Here is a 17,048-nt window from a genome sequence, read left to right on the forward strand (position 1 = left end):
AAGATGAGGGATGGCAGAGTGACAGGTCCTCTTCTTTAAAAATCTCAATCCCTGTCAGAATCTGGAAACACTTTGTGCTAAACAGAAGTTTCCCCATTTCTGCTTTAAAATTCAAAACGTTTAGTCAGGTTGATTTATTCAGGAGAACATCACTCTATCTTTACTCCAGGATAAGAGCTTCCTCTTCTTTAAAAACAAACACCAGGCTGGAAAATACAAAGCCACGTGGAAAACAGATACTGATCAACACAGATCGATCCTCTGCAGACAGGGCTGGTATTTTTGATAAACTGTAAGAACAATTACTGTACTGCCGCCTCTTTTTTTTTTAAGAGAATGTTTTTCCCAACAACCAAAACACAGTAGAAACTGTCAATCTCACATTCTGTCGCAGGCCCCTGTCCCCATCTAAAAAAGCCATGCTCGCTCTGGCAATCTAAACCTTTAAAATTGACACACCCCTGAACTTAAATGCCAAATTGGGCAGATACACACACACACATCCCATCCCCTTCAAGCTCTCATTAACACACACACACCTCAGTGAGGTTCCCATTCACATATACACCCATCAGGTTCCCATACCAGTGGTTCCCAAGTGGTGTGCCGTGGCTGATCTGCAAGTGTGCCACGAGAAGAACTGGGTTTGTAAAATTGAGCTGCTGGCAGTCTTTGTTGTTTCTTTACTTCCTGCCTGTAGCATGTCCTCCTGCCAGCAGAGGGGGTCAGAGATCAGTGCCTAGCTGCTCCTGCTGCTTTCCTCTCTGTTAGCTCTCACTTAAGAACATAAGAAAATGCCATACTGGGTCAGACCAAGGGTCCATCAAGCCCAGCATCCTGTTTCCAACAGTAGCCAATCCAGGCCATAAGAACCTGGCAAGTACCCAAAAACTAAGTCTATTCCATGTAACCATTGCTAATGGCAGTGGCTATTCTCTAAGTGAACTTAATAGCAGGTAATGGACTTCTCCTCCAAGAACTTATCCAATCCTTTTTTAAACACAGCTATACTAACTGCACTAACCACATCCTTTGGCAACAAATTCCAGAGTTTAATTGTGCGTTGAGTAAAAAAGAACTTTCTCTGATTAGTTTTAAATGTGCCCCATGCTAACTTCATGGAATACCCCTAGTCTATTATCTGAAAGAGTAAATAACCGATTCACATCTACCCGTTCTAGACCTCTCATGATTTTAAACACCTCTATCATATCCCCTCTATTCAAACACCTCTATCATATCCCGGCCGACATGGTGGCCTTGTGCTGTTATCATTGCAGAGGCAATCTCACGCGCACCCCCCCCTCCCCGCCACTCCTGCTCCCATTCACACATACAGACCCCTCTTCACCCCAGTCAGGCTCCCATTCACACATACAGACCCCTCTTCACCCCAGTCAGGCTCCCATTCACACATACACACCCCAGTCAGGCTCCCCATTCACACACATACCCCTCTTCACCCCAGTCAGGCTCCCCATTCACACACATACCCCTCTTCACCCCAGTCAGGCTCCCATTCACATACGTACACACACGCACTTCCACCCGTCAGGCTCCCATTCCCACACCCCCCAGTTAGGCTCTTATGTGCACACACACCTCACTCAGGTTCCCATTCATACACATACCATCGGTAGCAAATAGGGGAGCCAATTCTGCTGCTCCAGTTTGTGCGCTGGCCCCTCGCTACTCTTGGAAGGCTAGAACTTTCTGTATGCTGATCTTGTGATACCATACACCGGCACAGAGAAGGGGCTCCCTCTTCATTCTTCGATCGTCGGTAGGAGGGGGGTCCACCGGCAGCCTCACAGGCCTCTTCTTTCGACCTTCATCTTCCTCGTCACCCCTCCTTCCCGGGCGTGCTGCCCTGTGCAATAGTACAGCGTGCAAACCTGGTAGACTACAGGCGACATATTTGCTTACAGCACCTTCTCCCTTCCTTGACCAAAGAGCCGTATTCTTATGTACGGTATGGATACACGAAAGGACGCGCCCTATTGCCTATACCGCAACATCTAAGGAGAGGAAATAATGTGTGAGAAATTGCGTTTTATCAGCTGGAGCCGGAGCGCAAAAGCAAGCAGTGCTTGAAACGACTTGCTCCGCCAGCGGGAAGAGTTGCTCTAGGTAAGGAAGGCTCTATTAGAACCACTGAGCTTGCGCCTCGGGTGACAGTCGATGTTTCCGATGGAACGTGGACCCGTAGGACGGAAGTGATGCACAAAGTGGGCTAGCAGTGTTGCGATGAGACGTGTCTCTGCAGGGCGGAAGTGACGTGTGTGAGTGTGTTGTACCCTGTCGGCGGTGCCGCGCTGGCCGTTCCCCGGTTTTCCACATCCCGCTCGTGCTCTGCTCGGTGTGCACTCGGCCGGGTGGAGGCGGCGGGAGGATGGCGGTCGGGGGCCGGGCGGCCTTCCGTGACGGCGCCCGCATCGCGCTGCTTTGTTTCCTCTGGTATTCCATCAGCTCCGGGGGCAACGTGGTGAACAAAATCATCTTGAGCTCCTTTCCGTACCCGGTCACCGTCTCTCTCTTCCACATCCTAGCCATCTGCGGCCTGCTGCCGCCCCTCTTGAGGGCTTGGAGCATCCCCAGCACCGAGCTGCCTCCAGTTTACTATCGCTGGTACATCCTGCCGCTCGCGTTCGGCAAGTACTTCGCCTCCGTGTCGGCGCATTTCAGTATCTGGAAGGTACCCGTGTCCTATGCACATACAGGTAGGAGTCATCGGGGGGGAGGAGAGGCCCGGAAGGAGGGTGCGAATTGGTCGGATCTGCGGTGCCGGGGCTAACCTCCCTTTACCATCCTTTCCACTTATCTGCATCTTGTTTGCCGCCGCTTGCTCGGAAACTCTAGAGGGATTCTCAGATTCTAAAAAGGGAAAATGACCCCATACGCCTAGTGAATAATGGGGTCTCTAGGGTCCCCGACAGCATTTATTGCGCAAAACGTGGAGAAACGGTTTCTGATATCACCGAGTTAGTGGGATGGCAAACTGAGTGGGGGGCCTCTCTCTCGGATCTGGTAGAATTGAGTGGGGCTCTCTCTCTCTCTCTGACTCTGGTGGGTGGGGTGTGGGAATGGATTTCTCTCTGGCCCTTTAAAATATCTGTTTACAAATGCCAGAAGTCTGAATTGTAAGATTGGTGAGATAGAGCATGGTATTATGGGAAGCTAAATAGATATAATAGGCATCTCGGAGATGTGGCGGAATGAGGATATACAATGGGAAATGATACCAGGATATAAATTATTCGACGTGACAGGGCAAATCCAGTTGGTGGAAGAGTGATAATATATGTAATTTATGGCAGAGTCGAGCAGAATTAAAATCCAGTAGGAGACGCATTACCCTTTGGAATCTTTATATCTAGACATTCTATATGTTGACGTGTAAGAATACAGCAGTGGATGTATACTAATGATTTCCTGGCCAAGAAGAAAAAACAGATTGTGAAATGCTGGCAGAAATTAGGCACATGAAGGCACCACAATAATAATGGGATATTTCAATAATTCCAGTATTGATTGAATTGATGTCTCATCAGGACATGCTGGAGAGATTATGTTTCTTGATGCTATAAATGACTGTTTCATGGAGCATCTGATCCGAAAACTGGCAAGAGGAGCACTTTAGATTTAGTCTTCAGTGGAATGAATGGCCTAGTGCAAGCATTCCCGGACACTGATTAACCCTTGCAGCCTGTTGAACTACCTCCCATTGTAAAAATGTTAATTTAATGTAAATATCTTTATCTAATGTTATCCTCTCCCTTTCTTCTCTACTCCCAGTTCTAGTACCTTGTTATTTGTAACTGCTTCCTCCTCACTAATAGGTTACTCATTTGTTCTTTGTACACCCCTGTTCTATGTAAACCGGCATGATGTGATTGTATCATGAATGCCGGTATATAAAAATTTTAAATAAATAAAATAAATAAATAAATTATTGTAGGGATGCTTAGCAATAGTGATCATAATGCAATCAAATTTGACTGGAGAAAGGACACTGAGTAAAACTACAGCGGTAATATATAATTTAAAAACGGGAGACTTTGATAGAAGGTGGAAATTAGGAAAACTAAAAGGAGTGGATGCAAAGGTTAAAACGTTTGAATGAAGTGTGTACATTGTTTAAAGATAGCATCTTGGAAGACTAGATAAAATGTATTCTATTTATTTATTAAAAACATTTATATAGCGAAAAAAGCCCAAGCAGCTGCCTGGATAGTTTAATAGTGAGATGAAAGAGGCAGTAAATGCTAAAAACATCTTTCAAAAAATGAATAGCAGATCCAAATGAAGCAAATAGGCAGGAGCATAAGTACTGGCAAGTTAGATTTAAAGCTAGTAAGACAGGCCAGGAGAGAATATGTGAAGAAGCTTGTCATAGAGCCAAACATTAATAACAATGTTTTAAAGTACATTCGCAGTAAAAAGCCTGTGAGGGTGTTGACTGGACTGCTAGATCAGTGCTTCTCAATCTTTATTTTGTGGTACACTTTCAAGTTTCTTCTATCCTCGTGGCACACCAGATCAAATTTTGCACCATTCTTGCACCATTCTCACCCTCCCTCTTCCACTGGCGCTTTTTACCTGTGTGTGGCTTATTCTGCTGGCTTCGGCTGACATGAATGTGCGGAGTAAACAAAAATACTTAAAGTTTCACCAGTATATAATTAAACACAATAGAAAAAATGGCTGGTGTGGTGTAATGTATGTTATAAACCGCAGTCTATACTTTAATATGAATTTTTTTAGAATAATTTTTATTTTAAGAGGAAAAGACCTCAGCACTTGTGATTTTCTGAACGACTTAGAGTTTCCGCCAGTTGTTGCATTCACAGGTCAAAAACCTCTCATCAGCATTTTTCTTCTTTTTTTTTTTTTAATTCTTTATTTATTAAATTTTAATTACAATACAAGCAGAAACTTGCAATTGAAATTACAGATATATGTAAGAAAATAGTTTAGGAAATACTATAATATTGCAATTTTTCCCTATGACATATTCTGTGTTATTAGCAAGCAAAAAAGAGAAGTGTATCAAATTAAGAGCATTTTACATGAATTAACTCAAAGAAAATTTGTAGACTAATTCCCCTTTTCTTTTTATTTGCCATCCTTCTGAACCCCCAAAAGTGCTCTAAGGTGTTCCGGGTCAGTATATTGATATTTTTGCCCATTCAATTTTATGGCGCATTTACAAGGATAACGGAGTATGAATTGACCACCTTTTTCAAGAACATACTTTCTAAGAGCTAAGAAGCTCTTCCTCCTAAGTTGAGTGGCCTTTACAAGATCCGGATAAATCCAGACCTTGTAACCATAGAATGTTTTTGACATATTCCGAAAGAAATATTTCAATATATTATCTCTGTCTGATACAAATGCTAATGTAACCAATATATTCCCCCTTTTCTCTATCACCAACTCCTCCTGAGTTTTTTCTATAAGAGCGGTTAGATCTATTGATGACCCAGCATCTATTTTCTGGACTTCAACTTCCTTAGTTTGTTCTTTTGATTTTAAGGAGGTATTAATATAGAAAACCTTTACTATAGTTGGCATAATCTGATCCGGCATATTTAATATTTGAGTAATATAAGATCTAAATAATTCTAATGCATTCATTTTTCCAATAACAGGAAAATTAATTACTCGAAGATTTAATATGCGGGAGTCATTTTCTATATTCTCAATTTTTCTCTGTATCTCATTCTCACTTTTTATCTGCTGCACTTGTATTTTTTCAACCTTCAGTAAACGTTGTTCTGCATCCTTAATTTGTTTTTGTTGGGCCATCAATATATCTGAATTGCCTTTAACTACTTTGTTAGTTTCTTTTACTACCTCAGTTAGTTTCTTAATAGAGGAGTCCATTTTTATTAAAAAGTTCCATAAAGTTTTCAAGGTAATAATTGGTGGTCTCACAATTACTTCCTGAATGATCTTTTCCGTTTTTTGAATATTGTCCTGTACAGAAGAGGAAATATCGTTTCGTTCTCTCCTTTGCTCAGGAGTCTCAGATGGAGAAGCTTCATCATTAGATGTTATTTCCGATCCTTCAGTTACTATACTGATTCCCTCCCTCCTCTCTGAGTCACCCTGAGGGGTATCTGGTAAATTATGGGGTGGACCCCCTTCTTTACCAGGTGGTATTGGTGTGTCTGGCGCTCCTGGACTAAGCGAGAGATCCTCGGCCAATAGGCTTCGATTTTGCTCTAGATCGATTTCTATAGAGGCCCCCTCAACAGGAGTTATCTGGGGGGAATTTAGCCACTCTGCAACAGTCCTTTGCCCATGTTCCATATTTGGTGTACTAGAGGGAAGCTTTACCTTGGCCTTTCTCTTAGTATGTGGCATCTTTACTTCAATAGATGTTGGAAATGGAACTAAGAACTGAAATAGCAGAGAGGACCTTACAAATCTGTTTGCACTTCTCTAATTTTTCTTCTTTTATTGAAAATCAAATTTTCTTTGTTTTTTTAAATTTTGTTTAAAATAACTTTAATATGTTCTTAAGTATCAAGACTTACTCCTGGAGAACAAATGTTTTTTAGATTTCAATTTTCCTTTGAAAAATTTGTTGGTTCAATTTTGACCATTACTGGTCTTTGCTGTTTCAAATACACAGCCCGGTCATCGGTATTTCAATTCAAATGAGAAACTCAGTAGCGCTTAATAAAGCTGCTGGAAAGTTAACCGCATTTTTTAATCTCTTTGATGCTTAACAAAGTTACGGTGGGGACAATTCAGAACAAGGAATGGATAGCGCAAAACTTTTAACTGTTACTTATCTTATGGTATATATTGATCTTGTGCACCAGGAAGACGCCAAGAAACGCCGACGTATGTTTTACAGAATTGCTGCTTCAGAGAACTGTCGCGTCTTTAGACAGATTATCCTTGAAAACAGGAAACCTGATGTTTAATATCAGCAGATATATACTTCATTAATTTTCAAACAGTTTTTGTTACTTACGAGTTCTGTCCCAGTCAGACTAAAGTCATCGGGCTTCAAATAATGGCGGCTACGTGCATATTCACCAATTGTTTTTTATAGGTTATTCACAAGAGACGTAATGACATCATAGTATTGCCCAGGTGTATTGATTACCAAGGTGAATCGTACTGAATTAAAGACCCGACCAATCTATCTTGCTATTCAAACCTGCTGGTTCTTCGCTCTGCAGTTTAAAAATCCATTGTTGTTCGGCTCGATCTCCTCCTCTGATAAGCGGTTTAACCATGTCTATTACGAACCAATTGAGCTGTTCAAAAGTATGGTTATATTGGACACAGTGTGAGACAAGAGGATCATTTTCTCTATGATTTTTAACACAACTTCTATGCTCGCAGATCCGCTGCCTGAATGTTCTTGTTGTTTGACCCACATAAAATCGAGAGCAAGGACAAACAATGATATAAACAACAAGAGTAGTCTCACAAGTACTGAAGTTCTTGATTGTGTACTGTCGTTTTGTGATCATATTAGTAAATTCTTTTAATTGCAGAGTTTGAGGACAAATAGAATAGCGTCCGCATTTAAAGTGACCATAGCATTTCTGTTTATCTAATGAGATTTGATATCTCTCTTCTTCTGGTAAAAATGCTGGGCACAAAATTTCTTTTAAGATTTTGATTGCGTGAAAAGGCCATTCTGAAATCAAGATCTTGAAAACCTTCAATATTCTGAATAAGAGACCAATGTGAGTGGATACTTTTGATGATCTGTCTGCTTAATGGAGAATATTTTGTAACACATGTGGCCAAAGTGTTGTCGTGTTCACCATTCTTTTTCCTAGTATTTAGAAGATCTTCTCTGTCACTATATAATGCTCTTTTGTATCCTGTCTTGATACTTTTTGTAGGGTAACCCCTGGCTTTGAATTGCTGCATTAATTCTCACCCTCCCTCTTCCACTGGCGCTTTTTACCTGTGTGTGTCTCATTCTGCTGGCTTCAGTCTGACATATGAATGTGCGGAACCAGCCGGTCCTACGAGATTATAGGTCCCCACACATTCCAACATCAGAGTGAAGCTGGCAGAGGCGGCACACATGCATAAGAAGTGCTGCTCTCCTGCCAGTGGGAAGGAAAGAGGGAGGGTGAGGGTACAAGATTTATGGTGGGTAAATCTGGGATGCTTGTACTCTGTAGTGCTAATAGTGAGTGAGCAGTTCATGTTAGTGGGATGGGGTATGTCTGGTGGAAGATTGTAGTAATCAGCTCTCAAATATACCTAAAAGCACATTGTCTATCACAAAATATTTTTAGGCCCAATACAAAAGCCACCATGCTTGTTTACAAGAGAATTATGTATCAGAAAAAAATCAAAATTTAGCCAACAAAATCCAGCTATGTGGGAGAATGTCTCAGTTAGAGACTTTGAACTGTGTCCCAGGATAGTTTATTAATATTTTCTATCAGGCAATACGTTTCTAATCATTGAATTCCCTGGCTTGCTTTTCTGGCTCAGTGTCTTTCTTTTTCTCATTCAGTGGTCATCTCTCTGTTCATTTTCCTTCTCTCTCTCTGGTGTCTTCTTGCCTCCAGAGTGGATATTCTCATTCTTTCTCTTCCTTCAGTCATTCTGCTTTTCCTTATTCTTCCTCCTCTTTCTCCATCTCTCTCTCCTCCAATCTTCTCTCTGTCCCCGGCATCCTATGCCTCCTTCCCCAATCATTCACCTCTTCTCCCCTCGCCCCCTTTTTTCTTTCAACCCTCTTCTCTTCCCTTCCCCCAAATCATTCTCATGTGGCTGGAGCTCTGGATGATTTTGAATTTGAAGTCCTTGCAGCAAAAACATGCAAGCCCTGGGGCAGTGAGTGCCCAAGCAGAGTATAGCAGAGAACAGCCCTTACACCAGGTTTCAGATGGGCAGGGGCAGGAGCAGGGAACTGAGAATCTGCCATTCTTTTCTTCGGGGTATAGTCCCTGCTCCTGCCCCTCTTCTCCAGTTTTCCTTGGTGCTTTCTGGTTACCTTGGGGACAGGAGATTTGGGGCACTGTCCAATAGTCAGAGTATGAGGCCAAGGAGGAGGAGCATCTTGGGGCTGCCAACACCGTGGCATAGGAAGTCCTTTCCAAAGGAGACAGTGGGTAATGGTAAATGGAACGTACTCTGAAGAGGGAGCCTGTTAAGTGGAGTGCCTCAGGGATTGGAGTTGGGACCGGCTCTGTTCAATATCTTTGTGAACACACTGCGGAAGGGATAGAAGGTAAAGTTTGTCTGTTTGCAGATGATATAAAGATCTGCAACAGCTTTGGATGCACCTGAAGGACTAGAGAAAAGTGATTTAAGAGAGCCTGAAGACTGGTCGACGATTTGGCAGCTGGGATTCAGTGCTAGGAAGTGCAGAGCCATGCATCTGGGGTGTGGAAATCCAAAAAAGCTGTGTGTGATGGGTGGTGAGTCTAATGTGCACGGACTGGGAGAGGTGGAATTTTTTCAAGGATTGCACTTCTTCCTTTAGGCGCAGTCCCCGGCCCTGGCCAATCTTAACAACTCAGGATCGCAAGCGGTGAAATCCCACACACCTGGTGCTACAGGTAAGCGCCAGAGTACACCTGGTTCTGGCCTTCCCAATAGGGGCCCAGATGACACAGATGATGAGACTGATCCTTACTCCCTGGAGGTTGGAGAAATTCCTCCAGAATTGGAGCCATGTTGAGGTTCTTTAATAGAGATGAGTTACCGGCTCTGATTTCCAAGACATTGAAGATGCTGGGAGTACCTGGGGCTGACTCCATGTCTGAGCCAAAGAAGGATCCTATTTTGATCTCCTTGCGTAAAGCTTCCTGCTTCTTCCCTATTATGGGAGCCATTCAATAATTTAATAGATCTTGAATGGGGCGCCCCAGAAGCTAATTTTAAAGGGGGATGAATCTTGGATGGACTCTACCCCTTGGATCCAGCTGTGAGGGAGCTTTTTTGTTTTTTGAAGATGGATGCGCTTGTGGGTGCTGTTGCCAAGCAGACAAATTCCTGTAGAAGGGGGAGCGGCCTTAAAGGATGCTCAGGATAGGAGAATTGAGGCTATCCTTAAGCAGGCCTTTGAAGTAATGGCAATGAATTTGCAGATAACTTCCTATTGTTCCCTGGTGGCTCACTCTTGTTTACTACTCTCTTAGGAGGTCAGTTAATCTGGTGTGAATTCCAGGGCAATGATGGAACCAGCAGCTGCTTTTTTGGCAGATATGGCTGTGATTTGGTCTGCACTTCGGCCAGAGGGGTGGCGTCAACTATGGTTGAGAAATTGGTTGGCCAATTTCTCGAAGTCAAACCTTACGAAGTTGCCCTTTAAAGGCTCACTCTTATTTGGGAGTGAGCTGGAGAGAATGGCCAATGAGTGGGGTGAGTCCCCCAGTTCCTCATTTACCAGGAGGTAAGAAATAGGTGCCGCAGTCCTTCAACATCAGAGGTCGTAGTACAGAGTTAGATGTTTTCGATCCTACAGAGGAACGACTTATCAGAGTACTTGACCTTTGGGTAGATCTCAGTCCTTTCGTCCCAGGCCGTCCAGGCTTAGGTAGTGGACACTCTGAGCCTTACAGTGAAGGTGTGCCGACCCTCCTCCGGGATAAGGAAATAGGAGGTCGTCTATCTTTTTTTTTATCAGAGATGGATCGAGATCATAACAGACCAGTGGGTGCTGAAGGTGTTAAGAGATGGCTATGTGCTGGAGTTTCGCAGTGTTCCTCGGGACATGTTCATGGTGTCTCCCTGAAACCTTTCTCAGAAGTGACAGGCTGTAGAGGTTACGTTGTCAAGACTCCTTAGCCTGTGGGCTGTGGTTCCAGTGCCCCCGTCTCAAGTAAATATGGGCCAATATTCTGTTTATTTTGTGGTGCCCAAGAAGGAGGGCTTTTTTCGTCCCATCCTGGATCTCAAAGGAGTCAACCATCATTTGCATGTGACTTGTTTTTGCATGGAAACCTTGTGCTCCCTGACAATGGCAGTGCAGCTGGGGGAGTTCCTGATGTCTCTGAATCTCTCTGAGGCATGCCTGCATTTTCCCATCCGACTAGAGCATCAGCAATTTCTGCATTTCATAGTTATGGGACATCATTATCAGTTTCGAGTGCTACCTTTTGGTTTGGCCACTGTGCCCAGAACCTTTTCTGAGGTTGTGATGGTTGTGGCGGAGTTGAGAAATGATGGGATCCTAATACACCTATACTTGAACTACTGGCTGATTCAGGCCAAGGGTATGGAAGAGAGCCTCTGGCTCTCGCACAAGGTGATATCCTTGTTGCAGGAGCTACCTGGCCAAGAGCAATATTCAGCCATCGCAGTCACTGAAGTATCTCTGTGTTCGGTTTGACACGAAGCAGGGCAGGTTGTTCCTGCCAGAGAGCTGTGTCCAGAAGCTAAGGGCACAGGTGTGTCTATTGTCAAACACGATACACCCACCAGTGTGGTTCTATCTTCAGGTGCTCAGATTGATGGCAGTAACCCTGGAAGTGGTGCCGCGGGTGAGGGCACATAAGTGTTCATTGTGCGCTGCTGTCTCATTGGAGCCCACAGTCTCAAGACTACTCGATTCGGCTCCACCTGCCAAAGGAGGTCTGTGCTCAAGTACGGTGGTGGCTAAAAGTGGATCATCTCAGAAAGGGGGTTTACCTAAGATCAATGGACTAGCTAGTACTCACAACAGATGTGAGCCTCCAGGGTTGGGGAACTCACTGTCAGGAGCTGACAGCACAAGGATGCTAGAATGCAGAAGACTCTCTCTGATCATTAATTGACTGGAAGCCCGTGCAGTCTGGTTGGTATGCTTGCAGTTCAGTGACAGATTGCAGAGTTGAGCGGTCCGGATAATGTTGGACAATGCAATTACAGTGGCCTACATCAGTTGGCAGGGAGGCACCAAGAGCCATCATGTGTCACAGGAAATAGAGTAACTTATGGAATGGTCAGAAGTACATCTTCAGGAGATCTCAGCCTTGCACATTGCATGAAAAGACAATGTAAGAGCTCACTTTCTCAGCAGACTCTGAATCCAGGAGAATGGGATTGTCAGACTAGGCATTTCAGCTAATCGTGGCTCGTTGGGGGCCTTCCATTTCTGAACCTGCTGATGACAACTCGCAGTGCAAAGGTTCCTTGATCCTACAGTTGCAGGAGAGATCCAAAGTCATTGGGCATCGATGTTCTCATGTAGGCATGGCCGGAGGGCAAGCTGCTGTATGCTTCCCCTTTGTAGCCCATGTTGGGCAGAATGGTTTGGAGGGTCGAGAGTCACAGGGGGATGGTGCTTCTGGTGGCACCAGATTGGCCCAGGAGACCGTGGTATGCAGATCTACGAAGGCTTTTGATGGACTCTCCCCTCCAGTTTCCGGTGTACAGGAATCTGCAGGGGCCTGTTCTTCATGAAGATCCAAATCAATTTTGACTTTCAGAATGGCCCTTGAGAGGGCTCAGTTGATGAAGTGTGGATATTCTACTGCAGTGATTGCCACCTTGCTACAAGCGAGAAAGTTCTCCACTTCCTTAGCCTATGTGTGGGTTTGACGAGTGTTTGAGGCTTGGTGCTCAGATCGAGGGGTTCTTCCTTGTTCAGTTAAGATCCTACTCATTTTGGAATTTTTGCAGGATGGATTGAGTAAAGGGTTGGCTCTTAATTCCTTGAAGGTTCAGGTGGTGGCTCTTGCCTGTTTCCGAGGTCAGGTGAATGGTGGGCCCTTGTTGGCACATCCAGATATGGCGTGTTTCTTGAAAGGAGTGAAGCATCTTCAGCCTCTCTTGCAGTTATCGATGCCCATGTGGAAGCTTAATCTAGTTTTGGATTTTTTAGTGGGTCCTACCTTTTGACCGATGCATACTCTTTCCCTGAGGTTACTGACCTTGAAAATTGTGTTTCTTGTGGCAATCTGTTCTTCGTGTTGAGCATCCGAACTACAGGCCTTGCCTTTCTGGTAGCTGTTTCTACGAGTGGCTCCAGGGGCGTTACAACTGCGTACTGTTCCTTCCTTTTTGCCAAAAGTAGTCTTGGATTTTCACTTGTATTAGTCTATTTCCCTGCCGTTTTTGGACAGGGTGAAAGATATGGAGGAATATCACCTTTTACGGCCTTTGAATGGCAAAAGGCATATCTAGAGGTATTTAGAGGTTTCTGACCCTCTCAGAAAGATGGACCGGCTGTTTATTCTCCATAGTGGGAATAAACAAGGTGAGCTACAGTAGTTTGCTGGATTAAGGAGGTAGTCACGGCCACATATGTGGATGCTGATCAACCGTTGCCTAGTCAGGTTAGGGCTTATTCCACTATGGCTCAGGCAGCGTCATGGGCGGAGGTTAAAATTGTCTTCTGTTGACATTTGCGGAGCTGCGACGTGGTCTTCCTTACACACCTTTTCCAGGCATTATCGCCTGGATGTGCAAGCTCGGGAAGATGCAATCTTTGCACATTGCCTTTTTGACTGGACTGTGGGTAGCCTCCTGTCCTATTCGGTAGTAGCTTTGGTACATCCCACAGGTTTTGGAATCAGCTGTCTGTACGCTAAGAGAGGAGAAATTACTACTTACCTGATAATTTCCTTTTCCTGCTGCCGAATTTTGATCTGTGGTCCTCCTGCATGGCTGTGTATTTCAGGGAGTACTGGTAAGTGTCAATCCAGCCCCTAGATAAGTGTTATTACACTCCTTATTTGAGCTCAGTGTTTTCCTGTTTGCTGAGTGCTGGAATGGTTATTTGTTAATAATCAAGATTTGCTAGTTTGTCCACAGTTGACTTTTGCAGAGAATACTGGTGGGCTGATGTCACTGCAGGGTATATATACACTGTGATGTCACTGCTTTGCTCCGTCTCTATCTGTTGGTAGAGGTGCATAACCCACTGCTTTTGGTTTCATCTGTCTGTACTAAGGAAAAGGAAATTATCGGTAAAAAGTAATTTCTCCTTTGTCACACCAACAGGTACTTAATATTTTAGGGTTTGGGTGTTGGGGGTGCCTTGAGTGGCAGCCCTGGGTTGAGGAGGGGGTCTGGTTTGGCAACCTGCACACACTTTGTACTTTTGGCCTTTTTTTTTTTCTAATGTGAGAGCTTCGGGACCTGCTTTAGGGTCCCGATGCTTCCATGTTAAATTAATGTTTTCTCAGGAGGTGCAGTTAAATTAATGTGGCTGACAACTTTCTAAGTTGTCCATGTTAATTTATGTACTTCACATTGCCTATGCTTGAGCTGCTTTGCATGGATTTCAAAATGTATGCATGCAGCTCATTGTAATATAGCAAGGAATCTGGGCCGGGTGATGCATTATATTATGGATACCGTGTGAAATTGCTATATCGCATGATACACAGCATATATTGCGCATTATAGCCCTATTGGGGCTTGATGCATCATCCTATAAGTTTGTACCTGAGGCAATGGAGGCTGAAGGTCAAAAGGACCGGCAGTGGGATTTGATCCCACTGCTCTAAACACCAGACGACTCCTCCAGTTTGTCTGTGCCAGAGAGAAGTTTTTTCCACGTCTCATTGCTTACTGTTGCTTATCTCATATGGCTAGAGGGCTGAACTCTTTGTTAAATGCTTTCAAGTGTCCTGAGAAGAGACAAACAGGAGGGGGAACTTTGTTTTCTTGTCCCTGTACACCATAGCTGGCGCTAAGATTGTCTATTTGTCTTGCCAATTTCAGTATCTCTGGTAGTCTGAGCCATTTGATGGCTTGCAGAAGAAGTAGACTTTGGGGTAGATTTTAAAAGAAGCGCGATCAGCCTACTTTTGCTTGCGCATCAGACTCAAGCAAAAGTACGCTGGATTTTAGTAGATACGCGCGGAGCCGCGCGTATCCACTAAAATCCTGGATCGGCGCGCGCAAGGCTATCGATTTTGTATAGCCTGCGCGCGCCGAGCCGCGCTGCCTCCCCCCCGTTCCCTCCAAGGCCGCTCCGAAATCGGAGCGGCCTTGGAGGGAACTTTCCTTTGCCCTCCCCTCACCTTCCCCTCCCTTCCCCTACCTAACCCACCCGCCCGGCCCTGTCTAGACCCCCCCCTTACCTTTGTCGGGGGATTTACGCCTCCCGGAGGGAGACGTAAATCCCCGCGCGCCAGCGGGCCTGCTGCGCGCCGGGCCGCGACCTGGGGGCGGGTACGGAGGGCGCGGCCACGCCCCCGGGCCGTAGCCACGCCCCGGACCCGGCCCCAAAACGCTGCCGACACGCCCCCGGAACGCCGCGACGACCGGGCCCGCCCCCCGACACGCCCCCGACACGCCCCCCTCCGAGAACCCCGGGACTTACGCGAGTCCCGGGGCTCTGCGCGCGCCGGGAGGCCTATGTAAAATAGGCTTCCCGGCGCGCAGGGCCCTGCTCGACTAAATCCGCCCGGTTTTGGGCGGATTTAGGCGAGCAGGGCTCTGAAAATCTACCCCTTTCTGTCTTGTTTGGCAGATGCCAGCTACTGGTGTATCCCTTCCTGCTGCTGGGTACATAGGTGCCTCATGGCTCTATGCCATGCCTGATAAATCACCAGCATGTTCGTTTGTGATTTAAAGTTTCAGTCTGAGGTGATGGCAGTCTCTTGTGATTGCTATCGTTTTCTGAGTTGCTATTTTGTTTTCAGCGTGGTATGAGGTTAGTGCTTGATTTGCTGGTTTTTCTAGGAAGGCCACGTACATTCTTAACAGACCTGATATGCTAACTTCTACAGGTCTGTGCTGAGAACCGCTCCGCTTTGGGTGTCAGATTGCATGACCTATCTCGCACTGAGTTTTCAGGGTTTTGCCAGCTGGCTCTTATGGAGAGATCTAAAATCTGTGTGCCAATTACTTTTGTTGTAATCACATGTGGTCTATTAAATTATTTATATCAAAATTCAGGCAGAACTGGACCCTTATAGCATGTATTCAGCTAAGAATGCTCTCAAGCAGTGAAGCCCTAAATTATAAGTGCATTTTTTTTAAATTGAAAAGAAAGTTCTTAAAAAAAAAAAAAAAAAGCAGGATAGCAGTCCACACACATAGGTGACATCAAATGGAGCCCAGCACGGAAAACTTATGTCAGATTTTCTAGAACTTTGACTGACCCTCATTGAACATGCTTACGCATGCAATTTACCATGCATCCATGTGAAGTCCCCCTCAGTCTCTTCTTTTCCGTGGAGCCTCACATATCACATTCAGGTGAACCCTCAACATTTTTACAAAGATTTGCACAATTTTTAAAGTGCTTTTTCAGTGATTCCTTTCTCATGTTCCTCATGTGGTTGACGCAGGGTTCCCTTGGTTCTCCTGTTAGCATCCTAGATAAGTTTCTTGATGTTTTTGGGTAAGTTTATTTTAGTTGTTGATCCTCTGGGCGGTGGTGTATTTGGTGTTCACTGGCCATTGACGACAGCCACAATTGATTTCGATGTCCTGTCTCTTTTGTTTCACGACATGTCCACTCTGGTTTTAAGTGATGACCCAGGTGTACAAAGATCATGTCTATCATGGATCCCCATAATAGATGTGTCGTCTGCCTTGGGGCATCGCATGATATCCGGGGTTGCAGCAGGTATGCCAAGATGATCCAGAAGGGACGTAAGATCCGGTTCGACAAGATGGGAGCACCTTTTCGGGCTGGAGAAAAATAATCCATGGGCATCAAGGGATCTCTGACCTGCACCAATGGACACCAAGCCATAGACATTGGTGGGGGCCACTGGTTCCATCGAGGTTGTTGGCTGACAGGGATACTGGTGACCAGCCATCATCAGGCTCTTCCAGGTCAAGGATGTCTGGTTCATTGTCCTCGACCTTTGCACCGGGGAAGGACCAATTTGAGCATCGAGGGGAAGCCAAAGTAGCATTGGCATCAGTCCCTGTCAATGTACAGTGCCAGGCACAGGGATGCACCAGCTTCTGCTGTGATGACCCTGTGGCGAGGAGAGCCAGTCCTCGCATCGATGCCAGGGGAATGCCATGGTCTCCACCATTCCCTGTACCTACCATTAATCCTCCTCTGTACCTTCTCCTTGCGATGGAGAAGGTACAGAGAAGGGCTACCAGAATGATAAGGGGAATGGAACAACTCCCCTATGAGGAAAGACTAA

At 45.1% G+C, this 17,048-nt stretch overlaps 1 protein-coding gene across 1 annotated transcript in view; it reads left to right on the forward strand.

The window, feature by feature from the left end:
* Positions 1-2,292: 2,292 nt before the first annotated feature.
* The window catches only part of SLC35E1 (solute carrier family 35 member E1), a 52,571-nt gene continuing 37,815 nt past the window's right edge, over positions 2,293-17,048 (forward strand). Inside the window, 1 exon segment of the mRNA XM_029614206.1 lies at positions 2,293-2,720. Coding sequence (XP_029470066.1) covers positions 2,393-2,720 — 328 coding nt within the window. The 5' untranslated portion in view covers positions 2,293-2,392.

Source organism: Rhinatrema bivittatum, chromosome 8 (assembly GCF_901001135.1).
Source record: "Rhinatrema bivittatum chromosome 8, aRhiBiv1.1, whole genome shotgun sequence".
Lineage (NCBI taxonomy): Eukaryota > Metazoa > Chordata > Amphibia > Gymnophiona > Rhinatrematidae > Rhinatrema > Rhinatrema bivittatum.